The sequence below is a fragment of the Carlito syrichta genome, unplaced genomic scaffold (assembly GCF_000164805.1).
Source record: "Carlito syrichta isolate Samal-C Ts95f unplaced genomic scaffold, Tarsius_syrichta-2.0.1 Scaffold304757, whole genome shotgun sequence".
NCBI classification, from domain to species: domain Eukaryota; kingdom Metazoa; phylum Chordata; class Mammalia; order Primates; family Tarsiidae; genus Carlito; species Carlito syrichta.
This window is the reverse complement of record NW_007248853.1, coordinates 308,644-331,102: the sequence shown is the minus strand read 5'-3', so window position 1 is coordinate 331,102 and position 22,459 is coordinate 308,644. Positions and strand designations below refer to the sequence as shown.

The following is a 22,459-nucleotide window of genomic DNA, read 5'->3' as shown; positions in this document are numbered from 1 at the left end:
TTGGTACTTAATAAAGTATTCTAGGCTTGTAATAGGAAAGTTTGAAAAATCACTACCTACTGCTAACTTCCTCTCTTGGAAGTTCATAATACATACAAGTATAATAAGGGCTCTGAGAAATCTTTTAGTAAAAATTACACTTGTAAGCTTTGACAGCATTCATCTTAATCATTTTTAGATAATAGAACTTTTGAAAAATCTGATGAAAACCGTAGGTGTAAAAGAGAATACTTGTACCTTTTCTTCATTTCAGTAGTTAATGAGTCCTTGATGTCCTTGGCTTCTACGCCCGTCCCCATGTAAAGAATCCAATGGTTAAACGAACAAATTTGAAAAGGATGGTCTCAGCACATGTACCATCCTCCTTGAGATAGTTTTCTAGTTACAAAGGTTTGGGAGGAGTTGATTTATCTAATAAACTAGTCAGTGATCTGTAACCATTCAGACAACTGTGCTTTCTTCAACTTTATTTTTGATTCAACCAGAGAACATTTAGCATAGCAAAACCAACATAAACAAGTGATCTAGCTCAGTTTTCTCAGACTTTCACTAGCATACTGAAGAAAAATACATATTGATTCAGCTGGCATAATGTGGGGTCAAAGCCTGCATTTGTGATAATCTTCCAGATGATACCAATGCTGCTTGTAACTAAAACATTCAAGACAAGAATGTTTTAGTTTTAGTTACATTTAAGTAGATAATGGCATTTGAGAGAGACCCTTAGGTAGCTTATAACTTTTTATTCCCTAGTGGCTTGCCCCGACAAAAAAACTTTTTGTCATGTGAATAAATAAAGAATTATTAACATTTTTTATTTCAGCATTTTCTCATTTAAATAGTTAATTTGAATGTGCTAGGGCAATGTTTGTTAAACTTTGTTTTATACAAATCTTCTTGGGAATCCTGTTTAAGTGCAGTGTTAAGATCATTTGGACTGGGAGGGACCTGAGAGTCTGCATTTCTAATAGTTTCCTGTGTATTGCCAGCGTTGGTCTGTGGACTGTACTTTTTACGTTGCAAGATTTTTGAGAAAACTTACCCAATTCTTGACCATGTCTGCCTAAGCCTAGCGATATTGGTGTGTTTGTATTTTGTTTTGAAACTGTTTTATTCTGAGAAAAACTGTTTTATATGTATAATTGAGCTTTTTTACTTCAAGGCAAAGATTGACTTTCTGATCTTTATGCTCTCTTCCTTTGTTTTTAAGTATAAAATGCCTGACAAAGGCATATATTGTTTGTTCAACAGACATTCAAGACCACATTTTAGTGATAGCCCTACTTTAAGGCACACACAAAAATAAAAGGCTTGATGGCAGAATTAAATGGTATGTAGCAGAGTCAAATTAATGTGTGGCAAAATGAAATTAGCTAAATTCTTGCTATTCAAAATGTGAACCGTAGACAAGCAGCATTGATATCATCTGGGAGATTATTAGAAATGCAGACTTTGTGCCCCACGATATGCCAGCTGAATCAGTATATTTTTCTTCAGTATGCTTGTTTGTGAGATTCCAGGTGTTCTATATGAAGAGATGCACATGAAAGCCTGAGAAAAACTGAACTAGATCACTTATTTATGTTGGTTTTGTTGTTTTTGTGTGTGTGTATGTGAGATAAGAACAGCCAAGAGTAAAAGTATGTTTATTTTCTTAAAGGAAGTCGTAAATGGAGGTGGTAGAGAGAAGACTGGAAAGCATTCCAAATTGTAGTAACAATAAGAAAAGTATAGAGTCAGGAAGAGGAAGGATGAGAGGAGTTGGAAAAGGATATGAACAAAGGATATGATAAATATACCAGCATAGTGGGACTTACTAGTTCTTGAGAGATCTAGTACAGCTAGTTACACTGTTCCAAACTCACCGGACTGAACTACTTGTATTTGTGTTTTTGTACATGTTGACAGTCTTTCACAAGTGGCATGTGAAATCTTCATTTAAGTTTCCCATGATGGTAATGTATTTTTATCCTTAGAAAGTTTTTATATGTAAAAATACATGTTGCATGTGGACTAAGAATTTATAAATTATGTAATACTCATCATTTAAACTTTAGCTCAAATTTAGACTTTATGAGTTGAAGGTGATTCCTTGCCTGGCTGATTTTTTTCAGTTATCAGACCCATTATTTGGGTACATTGTACCAGGCTCAGTCCTACTTTGGATATTATTATAGTGGAGTAGAAGCTTGTAGTCTAGATTTTCTTCATTCTTTTCTTTGAAAGTTGGATAGAACTGTCAATGTACTGACTTCTGGCTTCTTGCCATCCTTTCCTCTTTCCATTTCTTCTTTCTTCCCTTTCCTGTTGCTCACTAATGAAGAATGACTTGAGATGGATGTCAGGCATTAGGCAAGGCATGGCCTGACAGAAAATACAATAAATCCTTTCTAGATTTAGATAGTCATCACCTACATAGAAAAACGAAGAGTAGCTAACGATGCCATTTCTTTGTGTTCCTTGTCTCACACTGGAAAGAGTAATACTGAAACAAAAGGGGCCAGATAACAATTGCACCTTGAGTGGTGAGACAGCCTGTTGCTAAAGAGTCAGTGCCATACTGCTGCTAACCCATTTTATAGTCTTCCGATGTGCCCTTGAAGAGTGAGGCAGAAAGCTCTCATGTTTCCTCAGAACTTGAGAGGAGATGTGTGGAAAATGGCCACATAGCAACTTCTCACAAACCCCTCTTGTCCATGTTCCAGGAGAGTCATACGGCCTTCTGCCTAGATAGATTCAGTAGTGGTTCAGTCCTAACCTCTATAGCCTCTTTGGACATGTACAAGACTTCAGGGTGCCATGACCATTCCCCTTCAATAGAGGCACAAGTATAGAAGTACTGTTTCTTCTAGTTACGTCAGTTACTCATGCCGAGAAAAACTGTAGTTGTTTTCAGCTACTGGGAATAAGGGAAAGGGTGCTGAACTGGGATAGAAAAAAACTCCCTTGTAGCAGTGAGCATCATGTGTTGTTATTGCTATGTTTTACTACCTGGCCTAGCCAATGTTAACTCTGAAGTATTATTAACCTTCATTAATTCTGCTACTCTCCCTGGATGATTACTCTTAAAATGCCCAAGAGACAAATAATTCAGTCACACACCTTACACTGGTACCTTAACTTTGGAAGTCTAGTCTCTGTGTTGTTTTTAATTTGGGACGTACATGTAAAACCCTAGATTTTTTCTCTTATCATAGCTTCTTAATAATTATAGTATGCTTCTCTTCATAGTTCAGCTGTTTTGGAGGATGACTATATGTACACCTTTGTAAGTGTCCATTGAGGCTCCCCAAAGAGAATTTTGTATATGCACACAACCTATTTTTAATTTTGATTAAAATTTATTCAGTACTTTTCATCTGCCACAATAACAGCAGTCAGATGTTTTACTTCATTTATATAAATGTTAGGATAAACTGGACTCGGTGGCTCAGCCTGTAATCCCGTGTTTTGGGAGGCTGAGGTGAGTGGATTGCCTGAGCCTGCGGGTTTGAGACCCGCCTGGGCAACTTGGTGAGACCTCATCTCTACAATAAATCAAAAAATTAGCCGGGCGTGGTAGCGCATGCCTGTAGTTCCAGCTACTTGGAAGGCTGAGGCAGAATGGTCGCTGGAACCCAGCAGGTTGAGGCTGCAGTGGCCAGGAGCGGCCACTGCACTCCAGTCTGGGTGACAGAATGAGACTTCAACTCAAAAAAAAAAAGTTAGGATAACATACTTTAATTTTTTTTCTTCAGAGCGTTGTATGTTACTAATTAAATGAGTAAACAGTATTACCAGTCATATATTTTATATATTACTTTTGGCACTCACACCATTTGTTGCAGTTTTATATGAAGTTTAATGATAATCAAGAGGGCTGTTTTTTCAGTAAGATTAATGCACATTGGATGACAGTGGCTAGAAGTTAGTCTGAGAGACCAGTGAAGAAACCAGGAACCTCAGTTTGAAACAATGACCTTAATAGAAAGGGATGGTTGTTCACTCCAGATAGGATATCACAGAGAATAAATTGACAATATATTGGAAACTTATTTCTTATTAGCAGAGCAGTTGCTGTGATCTGGAAGATACAAGCAGCAAAGCTTAGATTCTGCTGGTTCTTTCATGAAGTGTTAGGGACAAAGATCAGAGCTCCATGGTTCTTAGAGAAAGCTATATTGGAGGAGATTCGTGTAACTCCTATTATTGGCCCTTCCTCTCACCTCTAAGAGTGGCAATTTACTAATTGGCAACTACTAATGGGCAGAGGTGTTACTGATTAGGTAAGTGGCAGTTTTCCTTACTCCTGCACACGGGAGAGCACTAGTCTTTCCAGCTAAAGAGACTGAATGGTAGGGAAGCTTCATTTCATTTTCTTTATGGGAGTCTGATGACTTGCTAGACAGAATGTTTTGACCATAGGAATGACACTTTCATGCACCCTCAGCATGCCATCATTAAAGCTAACCAGCATGTCAGTTCAGCCTTAAGGAAAGGTAAAGAGTAGTGAATAGGCCAGTGAATATAAGTGTGCAGAAAAGGGACCTAGCCACCAGAGAGAAGACAGGAGCAGACTACTAGAGCAGATGAAACCTAGTGAAAAAAGAATTATTGAAGGAAATACATATTTAAGCCAAATAATAAGAGCATATAAGTAGAGTGAATTATAACAAATTCTTTAGAACTAGAAAAAATGCTTTTCGCTTTTTAATGTTTAGATTATTTAAGAGAATACATGTTTTTAAGTCCCAAATTACTGACCTAGAATATCAAGGGGAAGAAATTATGCTATTTCACAATACAAAAGTACCGAGAGATAAAATCAACAGGAAAAAGATTAGAGATTTAAGAGCAAATTTTAGATATCTGATATAGTAGGAATTCTAAAGAAGGAGAGGAAAAGCAGATGGCAAAGCAGTACTTAAACACGTAATCAAAAGGATGAAGAAAGACTTGAGATTGCAGATCAAAACAGCTCACTAATTTCCAACCAAGAGGGAAGGAGGCGAAAACCACTAACATCTGTGTATAGTCTGGAACATTCCTGAATTCCAAGGTAATAGTAAAAAACTGCCTATCTTCCACATGAAAGAGCAGGTTACATACAAAGAAAAAGAACCAGATGGATATCAGGCAATGTTAACCATATAAGTAGAAGAGAAGAAAGTAGGATAATCCAGACACAGTCAAAAAAAAGACTGCACCTCAAGAATCTTGTACTCAGCCTTCACTTGTCAGGATGCAAAGTAGTTACTGGTGTGTCCTATCTGAGGAAAACGACAGAAACAATATATGAATCAAAACAGAGACCTTTATATAGGGGAAGATCAAGAGGAGCAATAGCAGTTCAATAAAGAAAACAGATCGGTCTCACTAATATAAATTCAAAAGTAATAACAAAATATTAGCAAATTGAATCTGCTGGTGTATCAAAGGAATATATTAGACAAATTAGACTGTTGTCACTAGGATTTATTTCAGAAATGTAATCATGATTTATTACCAGAATATCTGTCAACATAAGGACAAAGGTCACAGTCAAAGCAGTAGATTAGACCAAATTTGAAGTCATTTCTTTTAAAAATTCATAGTAAAATGGGTATAAGAAGACAGAAGACTGTTAGCCAGTGTCAGTCACACCATTGTAAATGAAAATACTCCAGAGATATTTCTGTTAAAATTAAGAACTAAACAGTGACCATGGCTTGGAAGACATTATGACAAATACTTAATTTAATAATTGGAATTATTAAATAATTGAAGTAAATATTGCAGCAAGAGGGAAACAAATTTTATATATTTTTTTCTGATGATGTTTTTGTACACTAAGAGAGCCCAAGAGACCCTACTAGATTTACATGATAACTGTTAAAATGACTGGTTGTGAGGTAAATGTGTGACTATTTTTCTGTATTATAGTAATACCCAGACTGATGTAAGTATGGGGGGGATATTCTTCTTATAGGAGTACTCAAAGCTATTGAGGGAGAAAAATATCTTCAGAAATAAATTTAACAAGGAAAGTATGGGTCTGTAAACAAACAGCTAACAAAGTACTTCTGAAGAACATGAAAGAAGATTAAATATAAAAATATAACCATGCTCTTAGACGGAAATGCATGAGATTGTTAAGTACCAATTCTCTTCAAATTAATAAATACTTTAAATTTGATTCCATTTTGAATTTCTAGAGATTGATTTTAAAATTGAAAAAAAATCTCAAAGCTTATATGGAAGGACACATGTTCAAGAATAGTCAAAAAAGTAAAATGAAAACTAGTGAATATGGAGATGTAATATATTGACCAATGTATGTTTTAATTCAATGGTAAAAGGGTAGTTATAGCCAACTATCCATTTGGAACAAAAGTTGAGTTTCTACCTTGTACCATATACCAAAATAAATATTTTTTTAAAAAAGAAGGAAAATGTAGTAGAATATGTGTGTAACCCATTGATAGGTAAGACCTTTCAAACCAAGTCATGTCATATAAAACTAGGATATTCAAGGCAGACATATTTGACTAATTCTTATTATTCTCTCTGTTGTGGATATTTGTGTAGATTGGATAATGTTTCCTCATGTTGAAGAATTGTTAACTTGGAGTCTAGTAGAGAATTTAGGTTGTATAAAGTCTGCCATATACTTTGAATTGAGATGTACTCAAGATGGCTATCAAAGGATAATGAAGTGCCAGAATTTATTACTGTTACCCCATGCTTCCAAAGTTTATTATGAAGATATCTCCAAGACATATTATTTACTGTTTTGCATTCTATTTATACCAGGCCTTCATTGCATTCTAAATTGAGTTACCTATACTATTTCATTATGGAAGTCAGTTTCCCTTTTAGTTTAAGTTAGTTGCAACTGATAACAGTTGTCACTTTTTTTACTCAAGGATATGAAAGTGCCAGTATGTCTAGCACATGTGAACCTTGCAAAAGTAGGAACAGACATTCAGCCCAGACTGAAGAGCCTGTTCAAGCAAAAGTATTCAACAGAAAGAATCATGAGCAGCTGGAAAAAATAATAAAATATAGTAGGCCTACAGAAATATCTTCAGGTATGTTCTTTTTTGGTTTGCCTTAATATAAGGAGGTCTTCATCTTAGATTTGAAAAACTATATTAAAGCAAGTTTTAGAACTGGTCTGTCACACATTTCTATTATGTTTTATAGTAGAGATTGCAATGCACATTCCTTGATATTAAATGTAAATATATTTTTTGTTGCTTTTGTGATGCAAGTTTTTGACACATTTTAATAAAATTCTTTCTATACAAAGAGTAGTTGACATTAATGTGGAACTCCTAACTTGAAATTCTGAAAATCTCATCTCAATAGGAATTAGATATGAAATCCTGTCACCCTCTGCTTAAAACATTTGGCTCACTGTTCCAGGATGCCTTAATGTAATATATGGGGTGGGGAAGAGGGAGAAAGAGGGAAATGGAATTATCTTTTGGAAGGCAAAAAAACAAACTTGAGGTAGAAAAATAACCACCGGGGTGAAAAGCAGTGTAATAGTTATGGAAAAACCTTTCAATCCAAGGTAGCACATACTTTCCCCACTAGGTAAGTGTGCTAAGAATCCATTGACATCAGTGTACCAGTTAGCGTTGTTGTGAGAGACTGTGTTCTTGAGAAATGTCTTCAGTTGTGGCAAATAGATGACTAGTTCTTCTACCATGACAATGCACCTGCCCATACTGCGCTGGATGTTCAGCAATTTAGGACCTAAAGCAGCATGACTGCTGTGCCCCACCCTCCCTATTCACCTGATCTTGCCCCAAGTGGTTATTTTTGTTCTCCTGGATAAAGACAGCCCTCAAAGGGAACCATCTTGCCAATATGGAATAGGTGATGCAAAAAATGGCAGAAACACTAAAAGGCATTAAAAATAGACAAGTTCAAAAACTGTTTTGAAGTGTCTTGACAGGTGTATTGCATCAAATGGAGAGTACTTTGAAGGTGACTGAAGTTTAAACATACAAGAATACATACAGTTTTCCATAAATAAATTCCAGGTTTTTTGGGACCCCCTTCATATATGACCATCAGGGATTTGGTTCCTTCTTGCCTCTCCAAACTGAAGTCTTACCACACTGCCTTGAATTTTATTTCTTCAGTAACACTGGCCTGAAGTTTTTCCATAGCTATTACACTGCTTTTCACCCCGGTGGTTATTTTTCTACCTCAAGTTTGTTTTTTTGCCTTCTATAAGCCCATTTTTCTGCTGGACTCTTACTAAAATTTTAATTCTGGAACCCTGAAATTGCATTCTAATCCAAACTGTGATAGCTTCCCTTTTTTATTTTTGTTTTCATTGTAGCCTGTGTAAACCTATTTTGTTGCCTGTATCTATATGTAGAATATACTTATTTAAGAGTCTGTCATCCTTTTGAGTCCCTTGGCAATATTATAATACTTTTTAATATTTTTATCTTAAGTGTAAGCATAATACCTGACACATGGTAGGCTGTGTTTATATAATAAATGGAGTTATGTGTATTTGCCATAATTTTAGTTTAAGTCCCAGTACTTTTCTGAGTTATAAAAAGAATATTTGAAAGAAATATGGAGACAAAGGCAGTAAATATAGACTCAGAGTCTCAGTTGTCAAAGAGCCTTGATGAAAATGATAATAGCAGTTACCATTTGTATCATGTTTCATTATTCACGAATTACCAACACTTCTCATTTCAACCTCATGATAATGAATTGGTTTCATTACTGTTTTTCGAATAAGGAAATCTGGTCAGAGAGGATCTCTTTTTTTATTTTTTTACCCCAGCACTCCTAAAGGGCCAGTGATATAAACTAGTACAACTTCTCAAGAAAGCTTTAAAAGTCATGCCTTTAATTCAGTAATTGTACTTAAAGGAATCCATCCTATGGAAACCAAAGTAGGAAAAAAAAATCAGGATTTAGTGTTGTCTAATCAGATTAGACAACACTAAACAGTAAGATTCCAACTATATATAAACAAAACTATAAGAAAATGCATCAAAGTGTTAATAGTGGTCTTATCATCTTTAAACTCATCTATATTTTCTAAAACTTGATAATGAACATTTATTTTGGAATCAGAAAGGAAACACCACATTTGTTTGTATTTTGAAATGACAAAAATAAAAGCTTTCTCAAACTTTGTTGCTAGGAAATAGTAGACCTGAACTTTGAATTCTGCTGTCTTGTTAAGTTTAGGATCTCTTTGGTAAAAATATCAATCCTGGCCAGGCTCGGTGGCTCAACCTTAGTCCCAGCACTTTGGGAGACTGAGGCAAATGGATTGCCTGAGCCTGAGGGTTTGAGACCAGCCTGGGCAACTTGGTGAGACCTCGTCTCTACAATAAGTCAAAAATTAACCAGGCGTGGTAGCATGCACCTGTAGTTCTGGCTACTTGAAAAGCTGTGAGGCAGAAGGATGGCGGAGCCCAGCAGGTCGACGCTGGGGTAGCCGTGAGTGTGCCACTGCACTCCAGCCTGGGTGATGGAGTGAGACTCCAACTCAAAAAAAAAAATCAATCCTATTGTCCTGAACACAGAATTTTACTAAAATTTTATAGTTTTCAACTCCTTTCACTATTTCTGTCAAATATTGTTATCTTACGAGAATAAACAGTTGGGTAGAGGTTAAGGAAGTTGACCTTAACCTCTAGGTTAATAAGTTGAGTATCAGTTAGTAAAATAATTTGAGTTGAGTATCAGTTAGTAAAATAATAATTGCTCATAGTATTTCAGACCTTATTACTGTTACTTGGTAAAACATAATAATTGAATTTTGGTGAATTAAAAATGTTTAAGCATATATATGTTTAAGCATGCATTTACATATTCACATTCTAAAACTTTATTTTTAGTCTTAACCATTACCCTAAAATTCTTTATAGCATGTAATAATGCTTATTGCAACTGTACCCATAGTGATATGATTATTAGAGGATAGCATATTTGAGTACTAGTATTAAGTTATGCAATTCTCTTCTTCAGGAGTTGTGGGAGATTTGCATTGATGTGTATTTTTCTAAAAGTGAATGGCGGAAGTTTCTTGTGATAGTTATCATCAGTCACATTAATATAAGTTTTTAGCAAGCCTCTTGATTTTTTTCCTGATAAGTTTATTTCAAAATAGAGCATAAACCATACCTTGTGATAACATTTAGTTCAGGCAAATAATTTTAAATAAATTTGCTTATTTCTTTTTTTCATTCACTTATTCAAATTATAGGCCCCGTCTTTACAACTCATACACATTTTATGTTCATCCTTATGTCTGCCCTTTCCTATAGCACATGATAGGAGAATACTACAGCAGTCTAACAGAAATGCATGCAATGAAGCGCCAGGTAACAATCTGCTTAGTTGTGGTGTCTACTTTTTGTTAATTATTTTCTAATGGTCCTGAAATTCTTAGTTTTATTGTTCTGATTTTTTTTTTTGAGATTTAACTTAGAGTATATATGTTATATAACTATTGTCAAAGTGAAAGAGAATTCATAGTCATAAAATTCTGAAACCTTTTATTTATAATCTTGGTTGCTAAAATTGACTGCTTTGCTTGTTTTTATTTTCTTTGTGTATGTAGTCTAACAACATTTGTAAGGGTAAAAAAACTTTTTTTTATGATTTGGTTTTGATTTGAAGTTATTCATTTTGTGTTTCTAAAATAAAAACATTAATATTTCTTAGAAACAAAAATACGGTTTTTTAATATTGTAGTTCATTTTTCATTAAGTCAATGTCTATCAAAAACCATCAAACAAAAAGAGACTATGATAAAGATCATGAAAAATAACAAAGACTCGAAAATGCTAGTATTATCTCTAATCTATATATTCTCATTAAATATGATATTTATGTTTTAGAATTATAAATATTTTTAACTTGTGCATCTGTAGCTGAATATTTTTTAAAAGCCTTCTTAAGAAAGCTTTAGGGGAATCTGAAGAATTAAGACCATGACCCAGAACTGACAAAGCTGAATTTTTGGTGGTACTTCCAAAAGAAAGAACTCTGAAAATAAGATAAAAACAAGATGGAATCAGAGAAACCTGATTGAGATGGGAGACTTTTCTAGCCAAAATGAATCAATTTCAGTCCAGGAGGAGAAACTGGCATAAACTTTCCACCTCTTAAGCGCAGAAAGGCGGGGGGTGGGGAGGGTAAAGCTTGAGTTTGGCATAATTCATTACTTGTGATTAACTTAAGTTTTGATGATATGAAAATTTAGCTTATTGCATACAGCAGTATTAAAGATGTCATTGAATATGATTTGTTCTTATAGCTTTGAAATAATAAACTTTTAAAAAAATTAACTATATAAAGTTGATTGACTAAGTATATAAATTGAAAGTTTTCAAATAAAATCTTATCTTTTTATTTGGATTTTTCCCATTAGTAGAGATTTCTTACAGACATAGTTTTGGCTCCTGCTTATAATAAATGTCATTTTATAATATTCCACATTTGAACATTTTAAAACAGTTACTAAGAGAACTTTAGTATGTCACTTCATTTTATACTGATAACTGTCTGTGGCAAGATAGAGAAGTTGCAAGTTTATTATAATATATGATTAATATTGTATTTACTATCAATATGTATAAATATATTATTAATGTTACTATTTTATGCTTGTAGAAATTGGGACCTAAAGAAGTTAAATTACTTAGCTAATTAGTGGAAAGTTTTTCTATTAGAGCACGTTCTTTTTGCACTTTCTTATCCCCCTTGCACAAATGAATTAAATTTTTATAATCTTTGTGTACTTATTTGAAAGCACTGTATTTAAAACGCTATTTTAAATTATCTTTAGTAGAAACTTATCACTGATTTTTCACTAGCTATGTGTGGTTCTGCTATTACTCTAAAATGTACAGAATTTGTTAGCCAGAACTACTTATTTTTTCCCATTCTCAGAATGGAAACAGTTCTTAATTTGCACTCTTAAAATTAAGGGTATGACTCTATACCTTTAAGAGTGAGTATTTAGTGTTACCAAAAAATACATACAGCAGAATGTATATATGCCTGCTCCAATTTATACTGAGTATGTAAATAAGACACTGTAGTGAAATTGACATATTACAGTTGCAAATTCAGCACAGCTCTTTTCTGCATGATAAAGGAGATTTGAGAGCTAGTAGACCAAACTAGATAGACCTTTATATAGTAGTTTTCTTTGGCAGTATTCAGTTTGTTCTATGTTACAAAATACACAAATTTCCTTTTCTGTAATGAGGTTCATATTACCAAAAAAATTTTTAAAAAGAAAGAAAATTATCAGTATTTAGCGTATTTCTCAGTGCTGAAAGGCTTTCACTGAGTTCTGCCATTGAAAACTTTTCTATGTATTGTATATGTATTTATATGACCAGAAATAAAGATGGTCCTTAGTAATGTAGGTAATGCTGTTCATGCAGTTAAAAATTTCTTTAATATATAATGTTTGTCTTAGCATTTTAAGATTACATCTCTCTTAGTAATTTAAAGCTGCATTTTCTATTTTAAAATCCCCAAAATGGAATGGGATGAAATAGAATTTTTAAGTAACTTAAAACTAAGAATAATGATGCAAGCTCATAGAATTTGTCATGAAGTTAGTATTTCATCAGTGTTAACTTACTGGTCTTTTATATGTTTCAGAAACTGGTAGTGATTTTTCCATGTTTGAAGCTTTGCGGGATACTATTTATTCTGAAGTAGCTACGTTAATTTCTCAAAATGAATCTCGACCACATTTTCTTATTGAACTCTTCCATGAGCTTCAGCTACTTAATACAGACTACTTGAGACAAAGGGCTTTATATGCATTACAGGTATCTGGTACCCAATATTCTTTTTCCTGCCCTGCTATTACCTTCATGATTAAATCTGGTTGTTTTCTTAGACTGAAGCATGTACCATATGAATTTTGATCTGTTTTCTCTCTACTTTTGTGATATTTTATTTAAAACTTTTGTGTAGCTTAAGTGGCACTAAAGTTTTTTGAGTATTTTTTTAGTGTTTTATCTTTAATGTTACTTCTTTCTCACACTTGTGAGGTAAGATATACTGCATTTGTTCTTCTATCTACTTCTTTTAAATTTGTAACATAAATTTGTGAATAAACTTGTATATTTTATATAAATAACTACCTTATTTCCTTATTTAGGACATAGTATCCAGACATATTTCTGAAAGCCATGAAAAAGAAGGGGAGAATGTAAAGTCAGTGAACTCTGGTACTTGGATAGCATCAAACTCAGAACTTACTCCCAGTGAGAGCCTTGCTACTACTGATGATGTAAGCTGATAATGATTAGTGAAATATAGACATAATTTCAGTATACAGTAAATACAAATTAAGTAGGTTATTTTTAGCTTTTTAAAAACATCTGAATGTAATGTTCTTTGTTTGAAGGTGAGATATGAAATGCAATCAAAATATGGCAGCAAATATAAAAAATTATGTATACACAATACATAGTTGAGTATGAGGTTCAAAATAACCATATGTGCTCTTACAACTTCATTGCTCAACATAGAGACTGACTCATAACAGACATTTAATGAACATATGTTGTGTTTATTCATGACATTTAATAAACCAGACATCCATAAACTGTAGTAAAAACTCTTGACTGATAAATAAATGCAAGATAAATTGGGTCTTTGGATAAAAAAGAAATCTAGACAAAACAACTCATCCAGAAAAAAAGATAATTTAATGTTACTAATTGATGGGAAAGATTTTGAACAGAATAAAAAGGACCTGGAAATGGAGAAGAGTGATAAGAAGAATGTTTAAATCCAGTAAACCGTGCCTTCCAAGTAGTACCTAACACACAGTTAATAATCGAATGACTGAGAGACCAATCTGCTCGGATACTGAGGAGATAATGTGCTATATATTTGGGAATTACCTACTTAAAGGTTCAGATCTTGATTTTATTGTAGAATATTATATGTGGTTCTGAGATAGTAAATACATTCATTTTTTTTTTTAAAGCAACTCCAGCACCTGAAGGTCCATGGGTAAGATTGCTATAGTTGATTAGCAGATATCTAGAAAGAGAGTTGGAAGTGTATTACTGTTTCTGCCCATTGTTGAAATGTTAACACTGTTTTTTCTGAAAAGACAGTAGTGTTTTCTCAAAAGATCATCTTGTCTCTTCTTCAGATACAGTAATTATTTTACAACTGTTGAGAGTTTTTCTGAATTTTTGTTCTTTAGCTTTTACTCATGTTTAAAATAATATTTCTTCAACTCTTCTGTTTAAAATGTTTTCACTCTGGGCTCTATCTCCTATACTACTATGAACATAAACTTGTGTCTAAAATACATAGTTTTAATTGGCTTTACAATGTCAAATGTAAGTTAGTGTAAGTAATTGCTATTTTGGACTAACTTATAACTAAAAGTTATATGCTCTTTTTTTAGGTTGTGTTAAGGTTTATTGGGCAGTGAAATAACTTGAGAGAATGAATAGTCTCCCATTCTTAGACATATTTTTCAGTAATTTTATGTCCTTAACTCCAGTGCTTTCCCTCTTGTCCGAGTTTCATATAGGCAGTATTGTTTCCATTTAATTTAAGAGATTTGAGCACATTAGTCTGCACTATCGAGAGCGCATTTTGTGAGCTACAATTAGGGTAAAGTTAACCCGAAAACATTTTAAAGTTAAGTAAAATTTAAAGATGCTGTACTACTTGGCAAGTAAAGACTTGGGATAAGTAATTATACTTAATATTACTTTTGAATAACTATATCATTACTTTAAATTTTCTTCCAAAACTTAAATTCAGCATTAATGTCAACATCCTCCCTTTACTAATGCCATTTAATCAGCAGCAGCATCACAACATTCAGTGTTCATACCCACAGATCTAGAGCAGCACTGTCCAGTGGAACTGTCTACGGTGATAGAAATATTTTATGTCTACATTGTATAATATAGTAGCCATTAAGCAGTTGTGGCTAGCAAACACTTGAAAAGTAGCTGTTGTGACAAAGGCACTAAATTTTATTTAATTTAAATAGCCACATGATTAGTGGTTTCCATATTGGACAGATCTAGAGACTCATTTTCCATGCTTCTAGGCCAAGGTACCTTGAGCTTCATTTATGGAGCTTTTGCAAATACATTTTAAGTTAATAAGAGTCTTGTCCAAGAAAGAGAGAAATGAAAGTGAGAATAGGCATTTGGGAATTTTAAGTCAAGGAGGATGGAGTGGAGACATCAGGATTTAGGCAGAAGAAAAACACTTTGTATCTTCTGCTCTGGATGCTAATAAAATAGTAAAAGCATATCTTATTTTCAAGTCTTACTTGAAGGAACAACAAAATGGTTTCCCTGTTTCTTGAAGTATGTTTCCTAATGCCTGAATTTCCTTTAATCAGGAATAAATCTTTATTTCATAATTTAAGATAGAAAACTTGTAAAAGATCAGTAGTTAAGGGAAAGACAATTGTGAAGTGTTAAAGTCATAAGTGAGACACCCATATATTAAACACAAAATTAATTTGAAATGACTTAAAGCCTTGTAAAAGCTAAAACTGTAAAACTTCTAAAAGAAAGTGGGTGAAAATCATGACCTTGACATAATAAAGATTTCTTAGATTGCAGAAGGTACTAAATATAAAAGGAAAAAATGATAAATTAGACTTCACGAAAATTTTCTGCGTCTCAAAAGATCTAATTGTTAGGAGAAAATAATCCCTAACAATTAGACAAAAGTCTTATATCTGGACTTTATAGATATCACACAGCTCAATTATAAGACAGACAGGTCATTAAAAAAATGGGCAAGAGTTTTTGAACAGGTGCTTCATGAAAGAATATATATGAATGTCTAGTATAGATTAGGTTCATACAAAAGTAATTTTGGTTTTTACATTGTTGATAATTTACCATTTGATATTGGAATACTTAACAAATGTGGTCATGTTATACATTATGTGCATTTCTCACTTCATTTTTTTTTTTTTTTTGCTAATGACTTATCACTTGCTGTTTATTTTATGTTTGTTTTAGACTATGGAAATAATGTTAGACAAAAAACAAATTCAAGTGATTTTTTTTTTTATTTGAGTTCAAAATGGGTCATAAAGCAGCAGACACAACTTGCAACATCAGCAATGCATTTGGCCCAGGAACTGCTAATGAATGTACAAATGCAGTGGTGATTCAAGAAGTTTTGCAAAGGAGACGAGAGCCTTGACATTGAGGAGCCTAGTAGTGGCCAGCTATCAGAAATTGATAACAACCAATTGAGAGCAATTATCCAAGCTGATCTTACAACTCAATGTCTAGGGTTGTTTGGCAACCCATTCTAGGGTTGTTTGGCATTTAAAGCAAATAGGAAAGGTGAAAAAGCTCAGTAAGTGGGTGTCTCATGAGCGGACCAAAAATCAAAAAGGTCATCATTTCAGAGTGTCATCTTCTCTTTTTTTTGCGCAGTAATGAACCATTTTCTTGATCAGATTGTGATGTGCAATTAAAAGTGGATTGTATATGATATTCGGTAATATCCAGCTTAGTGGTTGGACCAAGAAGAAGCTCCAAAGCACTTCTCAAAGTCAAACCTGTACCAAAAAAAGGTTATGGTCACTGTGTGTTGGTCTGCTACTGATCTGATCCACTACAGCTTTCTGAGTCCCAGTAAAATATTACATCTGTGAAGTATGCTTAGCAAATCGATGAGCTGCACCGAAAACTGTAATGCCTGCATCCGGCACTGGTTAACAGAAATAACCCAGTTGGTCTCCACAACAATGCCCAACTGCACATTATACAACCAGCACTTTCAAAACTCAAAGAATTGGGCTGTGAAGTTTTGCCTCATCCACCATATTCACCTGGCCTCTCACCAACTGACTACCACTTCTTCAAGCATCTTGACAACTTTTTGCAGGGACAATGCTGCCACAACCAGCAGGATGCAGGAAATGTTTTCCAAGAGTTCAGTGAATCCTGAAGCACAGATTTTTATGCTACAGGAATAAATAGACTTATTTCCCATTAGCAAAAATGTTTTGATTGTAATGGTTTCTGTTTTGATTAATAAATATGTGCTTGAGCCTAGTTATAATGACTGAAAATTTGCAATCTGAAACCGCAGTTACTTTTGCACCAACCTAAGAAAACCACCGAAAATTCCACTTCACATCCATGAGAATGGCTAAAATGAAACAGACTACTAACAGTAAGAAGTGTTGATGAGAATGTGGGACAATTGGGACTCACACACTACTTAGGGAATGTAAAATTCACAACAACTTTGGAAAGCAGTGTGGCAGTTTCTTATAAAGTTAAACATAAATGTGGCATGTGACCTAGCAATTTTTCTTCTAGGTATCCATCCAAGAGAAATGAAAAAATATGCACAAAATACTTGTATATTAATATTCATAGCATCTTTAGTTATGATAGCCTCAGACTGGAGCATCAACAGATAAGTGGATGAACAAACTATGGTATATTCATACAGTGGAATACTATCCAGCCATTAAAAGATAACAAACTTCTGAAACAACAGCATGGATTAATTTTAGAAATACACTAAGTGAAAGAAGCCAGATAATGACAAGTATATATTATATGGTTCCATTTACATGAAGTTTTAGAACCAGAAGACTGATCTACAGTGATAGAAATCATGAGTGGGAAGTGGTAGAGATAGTGGATGGGTATGAAGAAACTTTCTGGGCTGATGGAAATGGTCTTTATCTTTAGCGAACCTAGTTACATGGTGTATATACATTTGTCAAAACTCATTAAACTACATTTAAGATGATTGTATTGTATATAAAATACATTTCAATAAAGTTGATTTTTAAAAAAAATACAAATGATGTTTTCATCTTTTTTTTTCCTGATGTTAGACAACCAGGTATAGTAAGGTACTTCGACATTGTTAAGTTTTGGAGATAGGAGAATGTCCCTGAGAGTGTGTAAATAATTTAAAATGTTAATTTTGCCAGTTTAGAATTTAATCAGTACTGGCTTTGTTTGTTTTTATCTATATAATGACAAATATTCTATAAGGCTATTATTTTTGCATTCTATGTGACTATATTCAACCTTTAAAAACTTTGGTTATAGTCTTGTTTGGATGGAATACTCATATAACTTATGAATAATATCTCTTTTAAATGTATAGTTTTATGCAAATAATTAGTTTTCTTGTTGGATCCTTAATATTTAAGATGAAATTTTTGAAAGAAATATTACTTTGTTTTGCTGTAACTTAGGAAACTTTTGAGAAGAACTTTGAAAGAGAAACACATAAAATAAGTGAGCAAAATGATGCTGATAATGCTAGTGTCATGTCTGTATCTTCAAATTTTGAGCCTTTTGCAACAGATGATCTAGGTAAGCACAGTTTTGTATAATCTTAGAAACGACTTTAAGTTGACCTGGTACAGTCTTTGAATTGCATTCATAAGAAAACAAAAGTCTTAAAAGGCAAGATGTGATTGAAAGAATGTGGATTTAAGTGTCTACCAGTCTAAATTCAAGAATCTTCTGACTCTTGACTCCAACTGTAGGCAAATCATTTAACTTTCTGACTGCATATACTAAGGAAATGAGGATCTTGTCTCCTTTTTTATGTTCTTGTGAAAAATATGTAGAACTTTCTAGTATGAGTTCAGAAGATATTCATTTCTTTAAGAGGAAGGATGTCTTTTAAGGTTACCCAGCTAAGCAGTAGGAACAGTTCAGGCCTTATCTAATCACATTTTCAATAATTTGAATGAAGCATTCAGATTTCTTACCATAAATAACCTAGTAGTGAAAACCTCAGATAACTGAAGTATGGCACATTGCTTTTTTGTTGTTGTTGTTCCCCAATCAGCTGTAAAACAAAAGAGATTGAGTTCCAGACTTGAAAAGAATATTTAAGGGAAAAAAAATATATAGGTACTTGATACATGTTCTAGACTGTGACGCATCAAAAGATAGCTGAGTATTAAATCATTCAACCTTTTAGGGCACTTAGTTGATAAAATAATGTCCCCATTATTTTAGTGTCTGTTCATCTGATTAGAAGATTTAGATGATTTTTCAAAGGCATTTTTCACTAAAAAGAAAAGGGCCAAGCTTTGCTTCATCATTAGATCACTACCTTTCACCAAAACAGAGGTTTTCCTTTTGCTCATCCTGCTTATTGAGAACTCTAAGCCTTAGATGCCCTCTGAGTAAATGCTTATCAGCTTTATACTGAGCTCAACTCATTGTAGAGAAAAATTACTCCAGCCAATACTTTCCCACTTAGATTGCCCCTCCCATTCTGAGTTGTGAAGTGACTGCTATTTTATTTACTGATTTCTTTTTTTTCTCACACATCTTCACCGCTAGCTTTGTCTGAAGTGGACATGGCAGAATTGGGAAGTCTCATTGATACGTGTTTTCTCCTTACCTTATTTGCTTGTATTAGGTTGAATTGTTTTCATCAGAATTTGCATGACATTTAGAATTTATTTTCTTTATATTGTTTAAATGAAACAGTGTAATGTAGTAACATAAAGATGGGCTTTAGAGTTTGAGAGACTTAAATTCAGATTCCTGTTCCATTTAATTGGCTTTGAAACCTTGTTCAAGTTACTTATTTCTTTGAATATCAGATTACTATCATCTACCTTAAAGGATTATTTTAAGGATTAAATGAATAATTGTGATAATGTATATGAAGTGCCCAATTAGTATAGTGCTTGGAACTTGTTAAAGCTAATTTTTCTTCATGTTCAGACTTTTTTTTTTAATTAATGCATTTGAGAAATACATGAAGAAGTTTGCTTTTACATAGTCTAGAAATATTTTTGTTCCAAATGCAGGTAATACTGTGATTCACTTAGATCAAGCATTAGCCAGAATGAGGGAATATGAGCGTATGAAGACTGAGGCTGAAAGTAACTCAAATATGAGATGCACCTGCCGAATTATTGAGGATGAAGATGGTGCTGCTGCAACTACCACAGTTAATAACTTAGAAGGTATGCTTTTATTGATTAGAATAATCAAAATGCAATATAATATAACAAATTGAAAAATCTACTCTATATAATGGGTTTTTAAAAAAATATTTATTTTTATAAAGATGTGGGGTACAATTCAGGGTTAGGTATATAAACATTGATCATGCAGGTACCCTTGTTGATGAAGTATGCTCCTCCCTTCCCTAGCAGTTTCCCTCAACTGCCAGTCCCACCCTAATGGTGGTCTTATTGCTGGTTTTTAATTGATGGGGTGGTAAAACTATATAGGTGTTTCTTTGTATTATGTTAGCATATAATATCAGAATTTAATATTCTTTAAAATTTTGCATAAATGCATATCTATAATGTTATAGGCTTTGTTTTGCTAATATATCATTTTTTTTAAAAAAATAGAAACTCCCATTATTGAAAATCATAGTTCACAACAACCTATAAGTGAAGTTTCTACCATCCCATGTCCTAGAATTGATACTCAGCAACTGGACCGGCAAATTAAAGCAATTATGAAAGAAGTCATTCCTTTTTTGAAGGTAAGCAGTCATTTTAAAAAATAAACTTTCTTTGTTTTGTTCCTTAATTCATACAAAAGACTTTATTGTAATACATTTTGACAATACAGATAAACAGTAGAAAAACATTAAAAATCACCCATAATTTTGTCACCAAGTGATAGCCCTACCAACATTTTGTGACTCTTTGTCCTATTTTGCACTTTATATGCACATTCATTTACTATATTATAAACGTCTTTCTAGATCTTTATTTTTCTTTTTTTTTTATAGCCAACAGTAAAAAAATTTTATGAAAAATGTTGAAAAGTAGAAAATGGTAATTATAAACTAGCAAATACCCAATTTAAGAAAAAGCAGTTTCTTTTCCTTATACAATTACAAGCAACAGTGTAGATAATTATTTTTCTATTGCATATTTTTAAATGTTTGCACAATATTTATTATTTATTAAAAAATGTTTATAGAATGCCTATTTTATGCCAAATTTTGTGAACATAGCAGTGAACAAGTCAAGGCCTTTGCTCATGGAGCTTACATGCTAGGAGGAATACAGACTAAAATAACAAATGTATAACACATATAAGTACATATGTATCAGGTAGTGATATGTACCATGCAGGCAATTAAAATTTAGTGATATGATGGTGCCTGTTTTATACTGAATGGTCAGGGAAATCTGAAAAGGAAACATTTAAGCAGAAATGTAATTAAGGAGCCAGCTTCAACCAAGATCATTCCAGACAGAGTGAAAGGCCTCAAGGTAAGAATTAGCTTAGCATGTTGAAGGAACCAGAGAAAGGCCTGTATGGTTGGAGTAAGTTTGTATGAAATTAAGTTGGAGAGGGAGGGAGGAGCTAGTTATGTAGAGTGTTATAGGCCATGATTAGAAGTTTGGACTTTATTAGAAGTTTGAGGGGAAACTCTTAGGATGTTTTAAGCAAGAGAGAAATAAAGTCTGGTTTGTTTTTGGAGAATTGATTATAGGAGTCAGAAGTGCAATGAGATCAGATGAAAAGTGATAGTGGCTTAGATAAGGGTGATGGTAAAGGAATATGTGGTAGGGATATATTTTGAAAATCAACAGGTCCTACTAATAGGTTGTTAGGAGAAAGATAAAACTGGCTGGAAGGAAGTAGGATTTATTGAAAAGAAGAAGGCTTGCGAGAAGGAGGAGATCAGGAGTTCTGTTTTGGACTTGAAATGTTAACTACCTGTTAGAGAACCATCTAGCAAGGTTAGATAGTTATTTGGTTACTAAACTAATTCTGTGCACAACTGGAGATAGTAGTTTATAGCATATACAGTAGATGCTACCTAAAGCCATGGCCTTATACTGAGGGTTCCCAAAAAATGCACACACATTTTAAGAAAGGAAAAAGCTCCATTAAAATTGTAATACTCAAGTTGAATACAACTCATGTTTGACTTCTGCAAATACAAGAGGTGCTCAAAGTGGTTACCATCAGCGTCCAGACACTTCTGATTACTGTGACCATCTCTTAACATCTCTTAAAATGTGTATACATTTTTTTTAGCACCCCCAGTAAGTAAGAAGAGAAAGGGTTCTAGAACTGGGATGCAGGACCAGGTGCTTCAGCATGAAAGAAGAGCCAGAGTTGACCAAGAAGGACTGCCAGTACTTAGTTATGTTGGAGTCTCACTCTGAAGCCCACACTGGAGTGCAGGGGCCGCTCCCGGCCACCACAGCCTCAACCTGCTGGGCTCCAGCGATCCTTCTGCCTCAGCCTTCCAGATCGCTGGAATTACAGGCATGCGCTATCATGTCCAACTGATTTTTTGATTTATTGTAGAGATGAGGTCTTGCTGCCCAGGCGGGTCTCGAACCTGCGGGCTCAGGCAATCCACTCACCTCAGCCTCCCAAAGGCGCGAGATTACAGGCTGAGCCACCAAGCCCGGCTCGAAATATTACTTCTTTAGAGATATTTGTTGTTACCTCTCATATGTTTCCACAGCTCC

At 33.7% G+C, this 22,459-nt stretch overlaps 1 protein-coding gene across 3 annotated transcripts in view; it reads left to right on the top strand.

Annotated features, from left to right (window-relative positions):
• PCM1 (pericentriolar material 1) overlaps positions 1-22,459 on the top strand; it is a 97,541-nt gene that overhangs the window by 56,953 nt on the left and 18,129 nt on the right. For 2 of the 3 annotated variants that reach the window (XM_021713833.1, XM_021713832.1), the window contains 4 exons: positions 6,885-7,049; positions 12,634-12,806; positions 13,142-13,273; positions 17,325-17,815. In XM_021713833.1, coding sequence (XP_021569508.1) covers positions 6,885-7,049; positions 12,634-12,806; positions 13,142-13,273; positions 17,325-17,345 — 491 coding nt within the window. In that variant the 3' untranslated portion in view covers positions 17,346-17,815. Of the gene's footprint in view, positions 1-6,884; positions 7,050-10,277; positions 10,335-12,633; positions 12,807-13,141; positions 13,274-17,324; positions 17,816-18,223; positions 18,345-19,807; positions 19,967-20,362; positions 20,500-22,459 lie in introns of those variants that run through there. The other variant, XM_021713831.1, reaches the window with a different exon arrangement.